This window comes from Gopherus flavomarginatus, chromosome 15 (assembly GCF_025201925.1).
Source record: "Gopherus flavomarginatus isolate rGopFla2 chromosome 15, rGopFla2.mat.asm, whole genome shotgun sequence".
NCBI lineage: Eukaryota > Metazoa > Chordata > Testudines > Testudinidae > Gopherus > Gopherus flavomarginatus.
Window position 1 is genome coordinate 6,540,979 of NC_066631.1, and position 15,211 is coordinate 6,556,189.

Below are 15,211 nucleotides of genomic sequence, written 5' to 3' on the forward strand. Positions count from 1 at the left end.
TTATTTAAGTGTACCAGTTTTCTGTGGCTGAAGTAGGGTGACCAGATGTCCTGATTTGATAGGGACAGTCGTGATATTGGGCCTTTTTCTTATATAGGGTCCTATTACCCCCACACACATACGGTTCCGATTTTTCACACATGTTATCTGGCCACCCTAGGCGAAAGGCATGGGCCTAGAACTGTCTGTAATATTGATTAGTGCACTGAGAAGGCACTCACGATAGGCTCTTCACCATTTTAGGGCCCTGCCAAATTCATGGTCCATTTTGGTCAATTTCATGGTCACAGGATTTTTAAATTAGTCAATCTCACGTTTTCAGATGTTTACATCTGAAATTTCATGATGTTGTAATCATGGGGGGTCCTGATCCAAAAAGGAGCCATGGCGGGAGGGTGGGGTATCACAAAGCTCTTTTAGGGGAGGTTGCAGGATTGCCACCCTCACTTCTGCCAGGGACAGTACCCAGAAGTGGGTCTGATCTCCTCCCTGAGAGGAGCCATTCAGGGGAAGAGGAAGATCCTGTCCCTGCCCAGCCCAGCTGGGACTAGTAGCTTGGTCTGGAAAAACCATGATCATCTGTGTGCACGTGAAAGTTACTAAGAGGAAAGAACCTTGACAATTCCAGGGTGATCACAGACAGGAACCTGGTGCAGCAGGGCAACTTCTGCTGTAACACTAGTTCTGCCTTAATCTCAGGTCTCTCTCTCTCTCTCTCTCACACACACACACACACACACACACACCAATGCAGCAGGAAATCTGCGTCTGAGGCAGCAGATGGTAGTGGCACAGCAACACCACTTCCTTGAACGCCTCTTCTAGATTCATAGACACAAGGGCCATGAAGGGACCATGGTGATCATTAGTCTGACCCCTGCAGAACAGAGGCCAGAGAACTGCCCCCAAATAATTCCTAGTGTGGATCTTTTAGCAAAACAGCCAGTCTTAATTTAAAAATGATCAGTGATGGAGAATCCACGCTGATCCTTGGTCAGTTGTTTCTTAGCATGAGCCGCATTGTCTATGATCGAGTGGCAGCTAAGCCAGCATCCGTCCTGCAGGCTCATGCAACCAGGTTTTTGTGATAAAAGTAGAGTCAGGACTGCATCCTTAACTACACTGTGGATGGTGGTAACTTTATAAGCTACTGACCTCACATTAAACAGCAGGAAGTGAAGAACAGGAGCCCAACATGCTGAGAATTAATACAAGGAAAAAACAGTGGGTCTGGTGTTAGAGGCGAGCCATCTGGGGTAATGATGATCTGTCTTTTATACTGTGTATATAACACCTAGACCAATGCAATCCCGATCCTGGGCTGGGGCCTCGGAGCGCCGCCGTCATACACATAAAGAGAATAATACAGTTCCTGGCCCAGGTTTATGCCCAACATACATTTTGATTTCCCTGTTTTGTCTCTTTTACCCAGTGCCACGGGGAACGAGCTGTCCAAGCACCTTGTGGGCCTATCAGCACCCCGGCACTCAGCAGCGCTGCATCACTCGCTGACCGTACTAAGGTGGCCAGCAAAGGGGCCAAGAAAGGAAACGTGAACAGGTAGGAAGCAGGAGTCTGTAAAAATAACTTGACAAAAAGCAAGGCAGGCAATGGTTAGAAAATCTAGATGTACGAGAGAGCCAGGATAAGTTGCCTCCAAGTGTATTAAGACAATAGTTAATGGCTTTATTGTATCCCTGACACTGACTCTGGAAAAACCACAAGCAATTTAGGAGAACTTGAGAAACTGGCTGATAAAAGAAGGAAGTTGGGTCCTTGTATGTCTAACTAGTATCCCTGGTAAAATAATACAACCAGTCTTGAGTGGAAGAGCCTAAGTCAGGGTCCAATTTCTCGAAGTGCTGGGTAATTCTTATTGCAATGCATGGAGCGGCAGTGCTCAGCACCTAACTCCTGCAGGGTGACAACCATGAGCAACAGCAATCTAGCTTGGAGAGAACATGTCCTGCCAGCACATTGGATTGCTTTTTGGAGACAGTTCTAGACAAATCTTGCCCCAGTGGACTCTGCTGCAGCATATTGCTCTGCGGCTCAGCACGAGTCTGGCTGTGGAGTATTATCTGCATCCTGAGCAGAGAACAAGGACTCTGCTGAAGGGGCCCTGTGCAATGGCTTCAGAGCTGTGTAATCCCCCCGCCTATCTAGCAGCCTCCCACCCCTGGGCCCATGAGGAGCATGTTGCACAAAGCCTCCCCAAGCCTGGGAAGTCCAGGGCAGGTCTTGGCAGCTGTGTGGGAATCCTTGAAGGACAACAGACAGCTCCAGAGTAGAACTGCCAGCCGGGAGGAAGTTCTCCTTCTCCCGGTAACGGTGAGCTGGGGGAGGTAAAGACCACATCAGTGCCCCTCCATCCACAGGGATCACGCTCTGGACTCGCCTCCTTTTATGGCAGCTCCATGGGCCAAGGCTGCACTAACCTCCATGGAGGAGAAGGGGGGCATATATGTGAGGGCTAATAGCAGCATAGGTGTTGATTCTGTAGGTGCTTCAAGAATGGATCACCCACAGGAAAAAAACCATGGGTGCTCAGCACCCACCAGCCACCCACCCATCAGCTGTCTGGCGAGATGGGGGACTCTATCCTGGGAGGCAGTGACTCTGAAAGAGACTTGGGGGTCATGGTGGATAATCAACTGAACATGAGCTCCCAGTGCAAAGTTGGGGCCAAAAGAGCAAATCCGATCTGAGATGCGTGAACAGGGGACTCACAGGGAGGAGAAGAGAGATTTGGCACTGATGAGACCACTGCTGGAACACTCTGCCCAGTTCTGGTGCCCACAATTCAAGGAGGAGGTTGATAAATTGGAGAGGGGTCAGAGAAGAGCCACAAGAATGATTAAAGGCGAAATCCTGCCTTATAGTGACATATTCAAAGAGTTCATTCTACTCAGCTTAGCAAAGAGGGAGTTAAGGGGTGGTTTAGTTACAGTCTATCGGTGTCTACATGGGGAACAAATATTTAACAATGGGGCCTTCACTCTAGCAGAGAAAAGTATAACATGATCCAATGGCAGGAAGCTGAAACTAGGCAAATTCAGACTGGAAATAAGGGGTAAATTTCTAATGATGAGAGTAATTAACCACTGGAACCATTTACCAAGGGTCCTGGTGGCTTTTCTCTCACTGATAATTTTTAAATCAAGGTTAGATATTTTTCCCTACGTGATCTGCTTTAGGAATTATTTTGGGGCAGTTCTCTTGCCTGTGTTATGTAGGAGGTCAGACTAGGCTGGTCCCTTCTGGCCTTGGGATTGATGAACCTGTTGTAGCTCAGGGGTCAGTTTGGTGTTATTGCCATGGTTTTAGCTGGGACCATTTACGTATAAACATTTTATTTCTAGGCTCCTGTCTCCACTAGTGAGAAACAAGAGCTGGCTCAGCTGCTGGACTGGTGTAATAAAATAGCAAGTACATGCCTTTCAAAGGCTCTTGAGATCTGTTCTCCTGACTTCTACCTGAGATTTCAAACTTGGCTGCTGCAGAAACTTGCCGTTCTACAGCTAGGTATCTCCCATGTTCCCTATCTATTTTATTGCTGAGTTTTCTATATCATCACACTCCCCATTCATTTGTTTAATTAAGATGTGTATCACTTGTCATCTCGTTAAAGCCAGTTAATTCAATTAATCAGGTACGTCTTACTTAAAGGAAGTGGCAACTCTTTGCTGAGCCTAGAAAGACTTATCCACTAATCCCCTACCCTCTCCTTTTGGACAGTAGCTGCATTCGCTTTCTCCACATAGTGCTTTTACTTCTTTAGTTTTAAGGGATTTCCCCACCCCCCCAGTATTGGGTCTTCCAAGTTTTGCTGTCAGTTGTCTTAATTTCTCTCCATCTGTGCAGACCTTGCATCATTTTAGTTGCCCTTCCTTAAATCTCAAAGGTCACCTGAGGTAGTGAAGAGAACCCGGTGCTGTCAGGAGAGAGAGATGCTTTTGAACAATCGCTGCTAAATTAAAGGGAGTTAGGCCAGCTGTCAGAGTCCAGTACGTTCCCATGTGAACTGGGAGACCCCTGGGGCTAGATCCATATGTGGGTAACTGCATTGCAATGCCTAACATTTAGGCACCCTGCGCCGTAGCGGAATCCACAGTGAGAGGCTCAGGCTCGCTACACAATGCACAGGGACAGTTCAGTGCTAAGACCAGGAGCTACAAAAGCCAGCATGCTGAACAGACGGCCGCATAAACCAGCCAATAGGAAATGCCAAGAAGAGGGTGGGGCCTAAGCCTAAACCCCACCTCTCAACAGGAGTTAGGCATTTAAATATGGGCCAGAGGAACTGGGGTTCCACTGAGCATGTTCAGTGCGAGAACAGCCGCAGTGAGCGTCCATCTTGTAGCTATTTGCTAGTCAAACTCACAGCAGCTTCCAATAGTGACATCCAGCTGGGATCTTGTTATGAAGTGAGAGCTTTGGTGCAGCTTTTGGTAATATTTCGGTAGAGGCAATTTGCCAGTGCCAGCTAGCGAAGCAAGCATTGGCTTTTTCTAGCCACATCCAGTCTCTGTGTTCGACACAGAACTCCCGAGATGTACACTGTATGCTATTTTGTATGACTGCACCATGCAAATCTTGTGCTCCTTACCTGTGTTTCAGTCAGGACCTCAATGTCATTTGTACGGAAGAATTCCTTAGGGCGCAAGGTGATCTGATCTAAGTGGGAATCCATTGACTGCAACAAAGAAGCAATTTTGCTGTCAGTTACACAGTTCACAGTGTGAGAGATATGTGTGAATTCCCAGTTACATCCTTTACACATGTGTAAGAGCCTTTTTCCCAGTGCTTTTCGGTGATAGCCTGAAATCTGTCCTTGCAGTAACCTGGTACACAGGAAATCTCTGCAGGTGACCAGGGCTAAGGGAAGGATCTCCATTGACTTGAATGGACTTGGTATTGGGCCTTAATTCCTTTTATATTAACTCACACTGCAGTAAAAGAATTGACCTACTGAGAAAGACAGGAAGGGAAGGCTTTTGAATAGCTGCAAAGTGGACGTTCAAAAGCCATAGCATGGAAGACACAGAGACAGACAAAGGGGCCAAGAAAATGGTTACTTTGGGAAAGAGGATCAGTTATCCACTGATAACTGCAGAATTTTCAAAAGCACCCAATTTATTTAGGAGCAAATGTCCTGGCAAAAGTCAAAACGCAAGCTGTTATCTAGTTCTTTTTTGAACCTAATGATACTTTTGACCTTCACAACATCCCCTGGCAACGAGTTCCACAGATAAATTGTGCATTGTGAGAAAGAGTATTTCCTCCCCTTTGTATTAAACCTGAGGCCTAGTAATTTCACTGCATTGTAGTCAATTTGTAGCCAGTGATACAAACATATATGCACATAGGTAAGGAATAAGTATGAATTAAGGCAGTAACACAAAAGTGTACATGTCCCAAGCCCGTAAGGCAATAACTAACACACTAACTGAGGCCAAAGGCTTGAAATCTGGACACAAGTAACTAACCTATACATGACCTTGTATTACAAGATGTCATAAGATAAAGTGATGTTATAAGTAAATGTTGCTGAATTGCTGAGAGTTGACAGCAAAATGCTAGTTTATACCAGCTTTAGATATTTTAGGTTAGGAACATCAGCAGATGTTCAACCACAGGAATGCCATAGAACCTTATTGACATGTGGCCCATTGGCAACTGCCAGGAGCAAAAATCCCCAGTTGCTGGAGATGGAACACTAGATGGGGTGGGTTCTGAGTTCTTTCCCAGGTGTCTGACTGGTGGATCTTACCCACATGCTCAGGGTCTAGCTGATCACCATATTTGGGGTCTGGAAGGAATTTTCTCTCAGGCCAGATTGGCAGAGACCCTGGAGGGTTTTCGCCTTCCTCTGCAGCATGGGGCATGGGTCACTTGCAGGCTTGAACTAGTGTCAATAATGAATTCTCCGTAACTTGAAGTCTTTAAACCATAATGTGAGGACTTCAGTCACTCAGAGGTGAGGAGTCTATTACAGGAGTGGGTGGGTGAGGTTCTGTGGCCTGTGACGTGCAGGCGGTCAGACTAGATGATCATGATGGCTCTTCTAACCTTAAAGTCTATGAGTCTATTTGATTTGTTCCTGACAACATTTTGATTAAAAGACTAGAACAATATAAAATTAACAGGGCATATATTAAATGAATTAAAAACTGGCTAACATAGGTTTCAAAATGTAATTGTAAATGGGAAATCATCACATGGATCTGTTTCTATTGCAGTTCTGTAGGGATCAGTTCTTGGGCCTATGCTATTTAACATCTTTATTAATAACCTGGAAGAAAACATACAATCATCACTGATAAAGTTTGCAGTTGATACAAAAACTGGAAAGTGGGTGAATAATGAAGAGGACAAGTCACTGATACAGAGCAATCTGGACTGCTTGGTAAACTGGACATAAGCAACCAACATGTATTGAAATACAGCTAATGTATAGATCTGGGAACAAAGCATGCCGGCCGTACTTACAGGATGGAGGACTCTGTCCTGGGAAGCAGTGATTCTGAAACAGATTTGGGGGCTGTGGTGGAGAATCAACTGAACATGAACTCCCAGTGTGATGCCGTGGCCAAAGGAGCTAATGTAATCCTGGTATTCGTAAAGAGAAGAATCTCGAGTAGGAGCAGAGAGGTTATTTTATTTCTGTATTTGGTACTGATGCGATTGCTGCTGAAGTACTGTATCCAGTTCTGGTGTGCACAAGCAAGGGCGCTGAAACAGGGGGGTTGAGGGGGAGGCAAGGGATCATGGCCTTCCTCCTCCCCTGCTCCATCCAGGCCAGAAGCTGGAGCCTGGCCTGGTTAAGAATGGCACCAGGAGCCTGGGCAGTTGTGGGGAGCTGTGGACCCTCCCCCTGCCCAGAGGTAGGGGGCTCGAGAGCAGTCCCTGGCCTGCGTGCCCACTCCCTGGACCCCCCCATCCAAAGCAGATGGAGGCTCAATGGCTTCCCAATGGCTCTTACCACAGCCCAGCTGCAGCTCTTCGGCCCCAATCTCCCTGGCCAGGCCAGAAGCTGGAGCCGGGTCAGGATAAGAGCCATGCAGGCAGTTGAGAGGAGCCGTGGACCCTCTGCCCTGGGTGGAGGGTCTGGGGGGGCTAGGAACACGGACTGGGGGCTGCTCCCAGGCCCCCTCCAAGCAGGTGGAAGGGCCCAGGCTTCCCGGCTCTGCCCACAAGTCCAGAAGGATGTTGATAAATTTCAGAGAGTTCAGAGAAGAGCTGCGAGAATGATCAAGGGATTAGAAAACCTGCCTTATACTCAGGGGTGGCTCCAGACCCCAGCATGCCAAGCGTGTGCCTGGGGCGGCAAGCCGGGGGAGGCGCTCTGCCGGTAGTTGCGAGGGCGGCAGACAGGCTGCCTTCGGTGGCTGGCCTGTGGAGGGTCCGCTGGTCCTGCGGCTTCAGCGGACATCCCACAGGCGTGCCTTTCCGAAGCTGCGGGACCAGCGGACCCTTCGCAGACAAGCTGCAGAAGGCAGCCTACCTGCCGTGCTTGGGGCGGCAAAATGCCTAGAGCTGCCCCTGCTTATACTGACAGGCTCCAGCAGCTCAATCTCTTTTGGACTCAGCACAGCACAACATAACACCCTCCCCTCCCACTCCTGCCTCTGACAGGGTGATGTCAGCCGAGCACACACACAAACCCTGCAGTGTCCTCTGCTTGGATCCTGCTGGATTGGGTTCCAGAAAGCTGGGCGGGCACTAGCTGCCCATGGCTAAAGAACCCTCCCCCAGCCTATGGGGAGGATCCTCACAGCCCAGAAAACTCACATAATTACGGGGGACAACAGAAAAAATAACAAGGACGGGTGTGAAGGTCAAAGAGTCAAAAAAAGGAAACCTGACGGGGACACTGAGCAGAGAATCCCGCACAGGGCCCACTATCCTCAAAGACGTCAAGGGAGCCAGGGGACTCTGCCCAGAGGAGCCCTGCCCAGATGCATGAACAGAGGGAGGATCAGAAATAGGCCCTACAGTTGCAGAGAACCCCTCAGCCAACATCCTCTCCCTGGGGTTACAGACAGCCACCTTGGCCATCGCTAGGAGGAAGTTAACTGGGAGGTCCCGCAACTTTGTGGGGCCACAGACAGGGAGTGATAGATAAGGAGGTGGGGGGAGAAGTGCAGCCAAAAACATAAAAGTAGGTCCAGGAGGAGCCAGAAAAAGGGTTGCAACCTGGCGCCCTTACGGTAAATGTGCATCAGGGTCTCCCTCATGCCGAAGAAAGGACAGGCTTTGGGGACAGGAGTGAACTGCACCCATTACATGCCCATGCTCACAGGAGTCACCAGCCAATACCCCTGGTGGGCCGTGGGACTAGGATGGAATATAGGCTGGCCCACTGGGGTTCCTCACCCTTGACAGACGACATTAGGTCCCGCCACTTGGTATTGGGGCAGGACACGAGGGTGAGGAAATGGAGTCTGGAGCATAAGCATGTACAGATGTGCCCTTGGCGTGGTTCAAAAGTGAATTGGCTGCAGGTCACGCAGCTGGTTTGAGATATCAGGGTGGGGCAGCCGGGGAGGCTTACGGGACAGGGGACCGATGAAAAGATCCAGAGGGCCCATTGTGTGGGGTGGGCAGGGAGCATCCTCCCTCAGGACCTGCTCGAGGTAAGCTCGAGAGGTGGGTGACAAGGCTGCCCTCACCTCCTGAAATACGCAGCAGGGAGAACGGAGGGTGAAGAGCTCCATACACTGAGTGAGCTGAGCTGAGCCTCTGCTTGGATGGGTGGCAGGTTTTTAGTGATAGGTCAGTATTTGTCCCAGTGCCTAATGCCAGCTCCAGAGGAGCAGAGTTAAGGTTGTGTCGGGGTGGGAGACATTTTTAACTCTGTTTTCTCTGGTTTCCAGAGGTTTACATTTTTCTTCACTTATCTCTTTATTTTCTGCTTTCCAGAGATTAAACATTACCCATTCTCCCTGTTCTGGAAGGGTGTATCACTAACTGATCCACTTTAACTTTGTGTGAAAGAAATATGGTACCATGAATGTCATTTTTTTAAAAATAATTTATGCTTACAACCTTCACTTCATTGTAAAGATTTCTGCCTAGGAATATATTAAAGAATTAAAGGTAACAATATAGAGATTAAACCCAATTCTCCCTGTATATGGATTTGCTTTGGGAATATTTACAATTTCCTCATTTTTATGCAGACGGGGCAGTACTATGATTGAAAGTTGAACATAGGGTTTGTATTTAATATCCTCAGTTGTTTGCAGAAAAGAAACTTCAAGCAAAAGAAGAAACAAGAGGCCAAAATGAAACAAAAGGTGCTCGTATATTTAGTAAAAGATGCATCACTGCAATAAATTCTGCTACTCCTGAAAAAGCCATTTGGCTCGATCAACATCAGGTGAATTTGTAGTTATTGCTCTACACCAGCCATGTGAAAGAAGAAGAAGATTTAATAATGTTCGGGCAAGGTCCCCAGCCAAGGTTTTCTAACACAGGATATGTAACCTGAGACCTAGATCACCTGACTGTGCAAAAGTGCTCAGTAGCCAGTTGCTCCCTCTGGTTTTATTGGGAGCTGAGAGCTACTCAGTACTTATGAACATGAGGCCACATATTTAGATACCTAACTATGGACTTATGAACTTGACATAAAGCATGTACATTGGGAAATCTCGGCCCCAGCTTTCATCAGGCTCCTTCCATTATTGGTCTTAGACAGTGTTACAGAGGCAAGAGGAGGGTTCACGGGTTTGCCTCCGAAAACACACACTAAAAGGGTGACAAATTCCAGAAGTCCTGGAATTAAGTTGATCAACAGTGCCTCAGTGCAATAAAAGGACAAAGCTGGCAAAGTTTCTAGTGACCTGGGACACCCACTGGCCAGTGAGAGAAACAGTCTGAGAGGAGAGCCCAGTAGCTGTTCAGTAAGAATATGAAACATTCTGGATGATACAAACCTTACTTAGCTTGGGTCGGTCATAGGGTAAGTGTCTGTCCATTGTGCACATGACGATCCTGTCGGAGAAACCTTCCTGTCTTAAGGTCTCTGCACAAACTAATCCAGCAGCACCTAAGAGACAGAAGGCCAGTAATTGCTACATACACCTCTACCCCAATATAACGCTACCCGATAGAACACAAATTCGGATAGAATGCGGTAAAGCAGCGCTCGGGGGGGGGGAGGGGCGCTCCGGCAGATCAAAGCAAGTTCAGTATAACGTGGTTTCATCCATAACATAGTAAGATTTTTTGGCTCTTGAGGACAGTATTGTATCGGGGTAGAGGTGTATGTATTTTATTTGACAAATGAAAAGTTTAGCATCCATCCAGTAGAGGGCTCCATAATCTCTCACACCTTTTTTTTCTTTTGTGAATCTAGCCCTTCGTTTCTTTTGCTTTTATGAATAAATAAATAAAACCATTGCCTAGCTATTCCAGTAATTGATCGCTTGGCACAGGGAGTGGATCCTGAATTGCTCCATTGGGTAGCAGGTCTACTCTGTCCTCAGAGCTTCTGCCTCACTTGTTAGGGTGTGAACCCCCTCCCTTCTGGTTGGAACTGGAGCATTAGGAGGGCTATAAAATGAGCGGGCTGAAACCTAGAAAAGCCAATCATCAAACACGTTCTTTGATTAAATCATCATCATCTGATGAGTAACTTGGGTCCAGATTCTGATGTCCGTTCCCATGGGTAGCTGTGCCTTGCTCCAGGAACAGTCCCCTTGAAACCAAGGGGCAGGAGCATCAGAATTTGGCTTGTATCCAGCAAAGTGCACTGGCACAAAGGGAGTGGGAAATGCTACAGGAGAAGATCAGGCATAGCTGGCTTCTAAACCGCTCTTCCCACAGCACCTGGGGCAGGAAGCGAGAGGACAAGGAGTGGTGGAGCATGGTGTGCTTTGGCCTTCCCCCATGGCATATGGCACCTTAGGGACTACAGACATCTGGCATACGCAAGAACAGCCCCAGGCTGTAATCTGCACCAGGGCCCGAGGCCAAGCAGAAAATCAACAGCTGGCTCCCTGATAGCCCTGCTGTACTTTGCTAAGCATGATCTGAGTAAACCGTGAAATCTGGCCTAGGATTTGACTAGCTCCAGAGATAATCAAATACCACTATTACATAGTCATGCCATGGCAACATATGCCGAACAATGTCTTGGCCAAACAGTACTGAACCAGCTCCAGGTGTATACTTGCAGCTTTGAAAAATGAGTAGAAATTTCTCAGACTTGGGGCTTTTCTGCGATGGAGCCTGCAATAATGGTGTCTTTGCAAGCAATGACTAGTCCATGCTAACCGTCATTGGAAAGGCAGCATCCACCATGTCTCCCTGTCCTCTGTAGAAAAGCAACAGCAGGGAAGTTTGTTGCTGCCTACAGACTGGTGGAGTCTTCTGTTCTGTAAAGTTTTGTTCCATCCATGAAAAACATTTTAAGAAAAGCACAAAGTACCAACACGAATGCAACTGGCCCCTCCTACTCCCACCCCTCCTCCAATTCGTCTCTGGTAAGTTTGGAATTAAAGCATGTCAACACTAGGGAAATTCTGTAAAATGATCTCATTGTTGCTATCATCATTTCAGCTTGGCTGGTGCTAATTATGGTGAGAGCACTAGTGTTAAGGGGCTGTCTTAAGCACTGAACTGATCAAACATACTCTGAGCTGCGTATAAGACCTGATGCTTAAAGTAAATACTGCAGAGAGTAACCCATCTGCGCTAGAGCCATAGATTCCAAGGACAGACAGTAGCACTGTGGTCATCTAGTCGGACCTCCTGGATAACACAGGCCATAGGACTTCCCTGAATTAATTCCTGTGTGAACTAGAGCGGATCTTTTGGAAAAACTAGGTTGTGAAAACCAATGCAGTTGAACTGGTGACACAGCAATGGTGGAAGTTTTGCAAAATTTTCTTACTGTAGACAAAGCTTTAATTCCAAATTTAATACACACCAGATGGAAGAGAGATTGGGGAGGACAGGCCAGCAGGGCCAGAAGCTTTGCTAGTATATACCTGCATTTTATACAGGCTAGGAGAGTGGGGGTTATCAGCAGCTCAGGAGAATGGGGTGGGGGAGTGTCTAAGGTCTTATCTACACTTACCAAGGCATGGTGATTGATGCATTGGCGGTCAATTTAGCAGGTCTAAATCGACTGCTGATCACTCTCCCATCAACTCCTGTACTCCACATGAATGAGAAGCGCAAGGGGAGTCGACAGGAGAGCGTCTCCCACTGATGTCGCATAGTATGGACCCTGCGGTAAATAGATCTAAGTACGTCAACTTCAGCTACATTATTCACGTAGCTGAAGTTGCGTAACTTAGATTGATCTCCTCCCATAGTGTAGACAAGGCCTAAAGAATGGGTAGTTGGGGTGGTGATTAGACAGAGAGCTGCCTGGGTGTCTGGTGACAGTTTAGGAGGAAACAACTGTATTCACAGAGTGGGAGAATTAAAACATATCAGGTGCAGAAGTTAGGGGTTACCTATACACAGGACCTCCCCATGTCCCTTTATTGCTCTGAATCTAGGGTGTGTATGGTCTCAATACAGACCAGGAACATAACTTACTGGGCTAACTGTGCAGTGGAGAAATACTCTGAGATACTTGCAGTAGGAGCAGTAGTTATTTACCCAGTGTGGAAGGTTGGGGAAGAGTTTCCACAAAGTTTGGGAGTAAATGTCTATAAATTAGATGCATGGGGACATTGTACATAGAGTTGTAGATTTTCATCTAGTCTGACTTGCTGCATTGCCCAGGCCAATGGTTAGCGTAGTGGCATACACAGATCTTGAGCTTAGTTAATAGTTCTGTATTGCTGGATCTGGTGTGTGGGTCTATACACATTAGGAGAATGGACAGTTATGAACCCAGACTGGGAGTGGGATGGGTGTATCTACAGACTGGCCTGGAAGATGAAGGGTGTATATCAGTTAACATATACTATTTACTGTTCTCTTTATATCCTGCACTGTAAAGATAGAGGTCTGCTGCTGTCAGCAGGCACATCTTGATACCTGCTCCGATGATCAGCACGTTGGTGCTACTGATATTGTAGTTGCTGAGGGAGATACATTTTGCCATAACCTTTGTCCTTCTTTGCGTCAGAAGAGCCTGCGTAGCAATTAAGGAGATGATTGTCATTAATGGTTCAAAGCTTTAACTTTGCCAGGTACAAATGGGAACAGCTAGGAGTTATTTTGTAAAGCGGCTTGGATGAAAGCTTCACTCTTATTGCCTGAAGACGATTCCAAACCCACACCCAACAAAAGCACTATGGGACTATAAAACCTTTCCACCAGATATGTCACTATGCCACTTCCAGAAGGCAGCTGAAGAATAAATCCACCACCAGCCACAAATTCATCCAGGTCGGAAAGTTTGGGTACCAAACAAAGCTGTGGCAGTGCTGGTTAAATGTTCTTTAGCCTTACAACTAAACATCAGCAAGTCCAAGCAAAGCAAAGTACAGTGTAACTTCTATCACCCCATGTATGGTCCCCCACATTGCCAAATGGAGAGCTCAGCACAGGATGGCAGGGATGGGAAGGTGTGATTCCTTTTCATCAAACTCCAACATCCACATGTGTAACCTGGGTAGATGGGACACTGCATCACAAATCATCTGTCCACATGCTGGCAGCCACAACTGATATTAGTGATCACTTTGGGCCAAATCTCTGAGTCACTGGGGCTCCTTAGATGTGTATGGGTGGATATCAGAATGTGGCTCCTAATAGATAGAATGTGCATAGAATCATAAGACTGGAAGGGACCTCAAGAGGTCTTCTAGTCCAGTCCCCACACTCAAGGCAGGACTAAGCATTATCTAGACCATCCCTGACAGATGTTCATCTAAACTGCTCTTAAACATCTCCAATGATGGAGATTCCACAACCTCCCTAGGCAACTTATTCCAGCATTTAACCACCCTGACAGTTAGGAAGTTTTTGCTAATGTCCAACCTAAACCCCCTTGCTGCAGTTTAAGCCCATTGCTTCTTGTCCTGTCTTCAGAAGTTGAAGAGAACAATTTTTCTCCTTCCTCCTTGTAACAACCTTTCATGTATTTGAAAACTGTTATTGTGTCCCCTCTCAGTCTTCTCTTCCCCAGACTAAACAAACCCAATTTTTATACTCTTCCCTCATAGCTCATGTTTTCTAGACCTTTAATCACTTTTCTTGCATATCTGAGCAGTGTCTAAAAGCAAACGTAGAGCATTCTTTGTGGTACTCCCTAGGGGGCAGCAGATAACCTCAGTAACGTGGACCCCTGAGTGTGGAAGGGCTATTTATTTTTTATCTAACCAGAGGGCCAAAGGATCAAATCACCCTTGCCTCCCAGCAAGCTGCCGTCCCCAGTCCCTGTGTTTGGAATCTCTCCCCCTCACCTGTTTGCTCGCTCGGATGTACACTTTCTCCTTCTCGATTTTCACCTGGGGCGAGAAGACAGCAGCAGTTTGCAGAGCAGTTAGTGTCTCTGGGTTTAAAGGGAGGGTTCTGTGCTAACTGCTGAACTAAACATAGGTCAATGCAAAGCAGGTTCTGTCCATTCAGCCACACTGCACGCTCGCCGGACTCCCTGCATGGCCCGTGTAGGAGCTGGGTGGCTCTCCTACATCCAGGGGGCTGGGACTTTCCCTGTTAACTAGTATCAGGTGTACAAGGATCGTTAGCAGAGTGTCCATCTCTGTTTGTCTGGGTTTTTATCTCACATGCCTAAGTGACTTCTCAGCACCAGTGTGTCCTGGGGGGCACCTGGATGCCCTTCTCCCCTCCTTCTCCCGCCCCACCACTCTTTATCAGCAGCAGCCTTTGTGTAACAAGCCCTTCCCATGTATGTGCCCCCTTCCTTTCTCTCTCCTTTCTCCTTATCCTGGAGGCTCGGTTTCACAGGAGCTAGCTGGCACTTGCAGATGAGTGCAGGGCAAAGGGGTCAGCTGGAATCACAGGGGTCAGGTGCAGGGAGCAGTGACTTGGGTCACATGAAGTCACCACCACCCCTGCACTTGGGAGACCCCAGCTCTGGACTCTGAAAGGAAAACACTTCCCCCGCCCCCTCCTCCCTTGTTGGTCATTTCTTTCTCTACAGATTGAAAGATCTCACCTGGAATTTGGGTAAGCTGTCCAAGCCAGGAAAGTCCTCTATATCACCAGTGCCAATGCTGAAACAAGCCCCGTGCCAGGGACAGCGCACTCTTCCTTTGGATAAAACCCCTGC

At 47.4% G+C, this 15,211-nt stretch overlaps 1 protein-coding gene across 5 annotated transcripts in view; it reads right to left on the minus strand.

Moving 5' to 3' along the window:
* AIFM3 (apoptosis inducing factor mitochondria associated 3) overlaps positions 1–15,211 on the minus strand; it is a 111,452-nt gene that overhangs the window by 49,006 nt on the left and 47,235 nt on the right. For all 5 annotated transcript variants that reach the window (XM_050923791.1, XM_050923787.1, XM_050923790.1 and 2 more), the window contains 5 exons: positions 15,098–15,207; positions 14,382–14,426; positions 13,009–13,105; positions 9,945–10,057; positions 4,610–4,696 (listed from right to left, as the gene is read on the minus strand). In XM_050923791.1, coding sequence (XP_050779748.1) covers positions 4,610–4,696; positions 9,945–10,057; positions 13,009–13,105; positions 14,382–14,426; positions 15,098–15,207 — 452 coding nt within the window. The remainder of the gene's footprint in view (positions 1–4,609; positions 4,697–9,944; positions 10,058–13,008; positions 13,106–14,381; positions 14,427–15,097; positions 15,208–15,211) is intronic.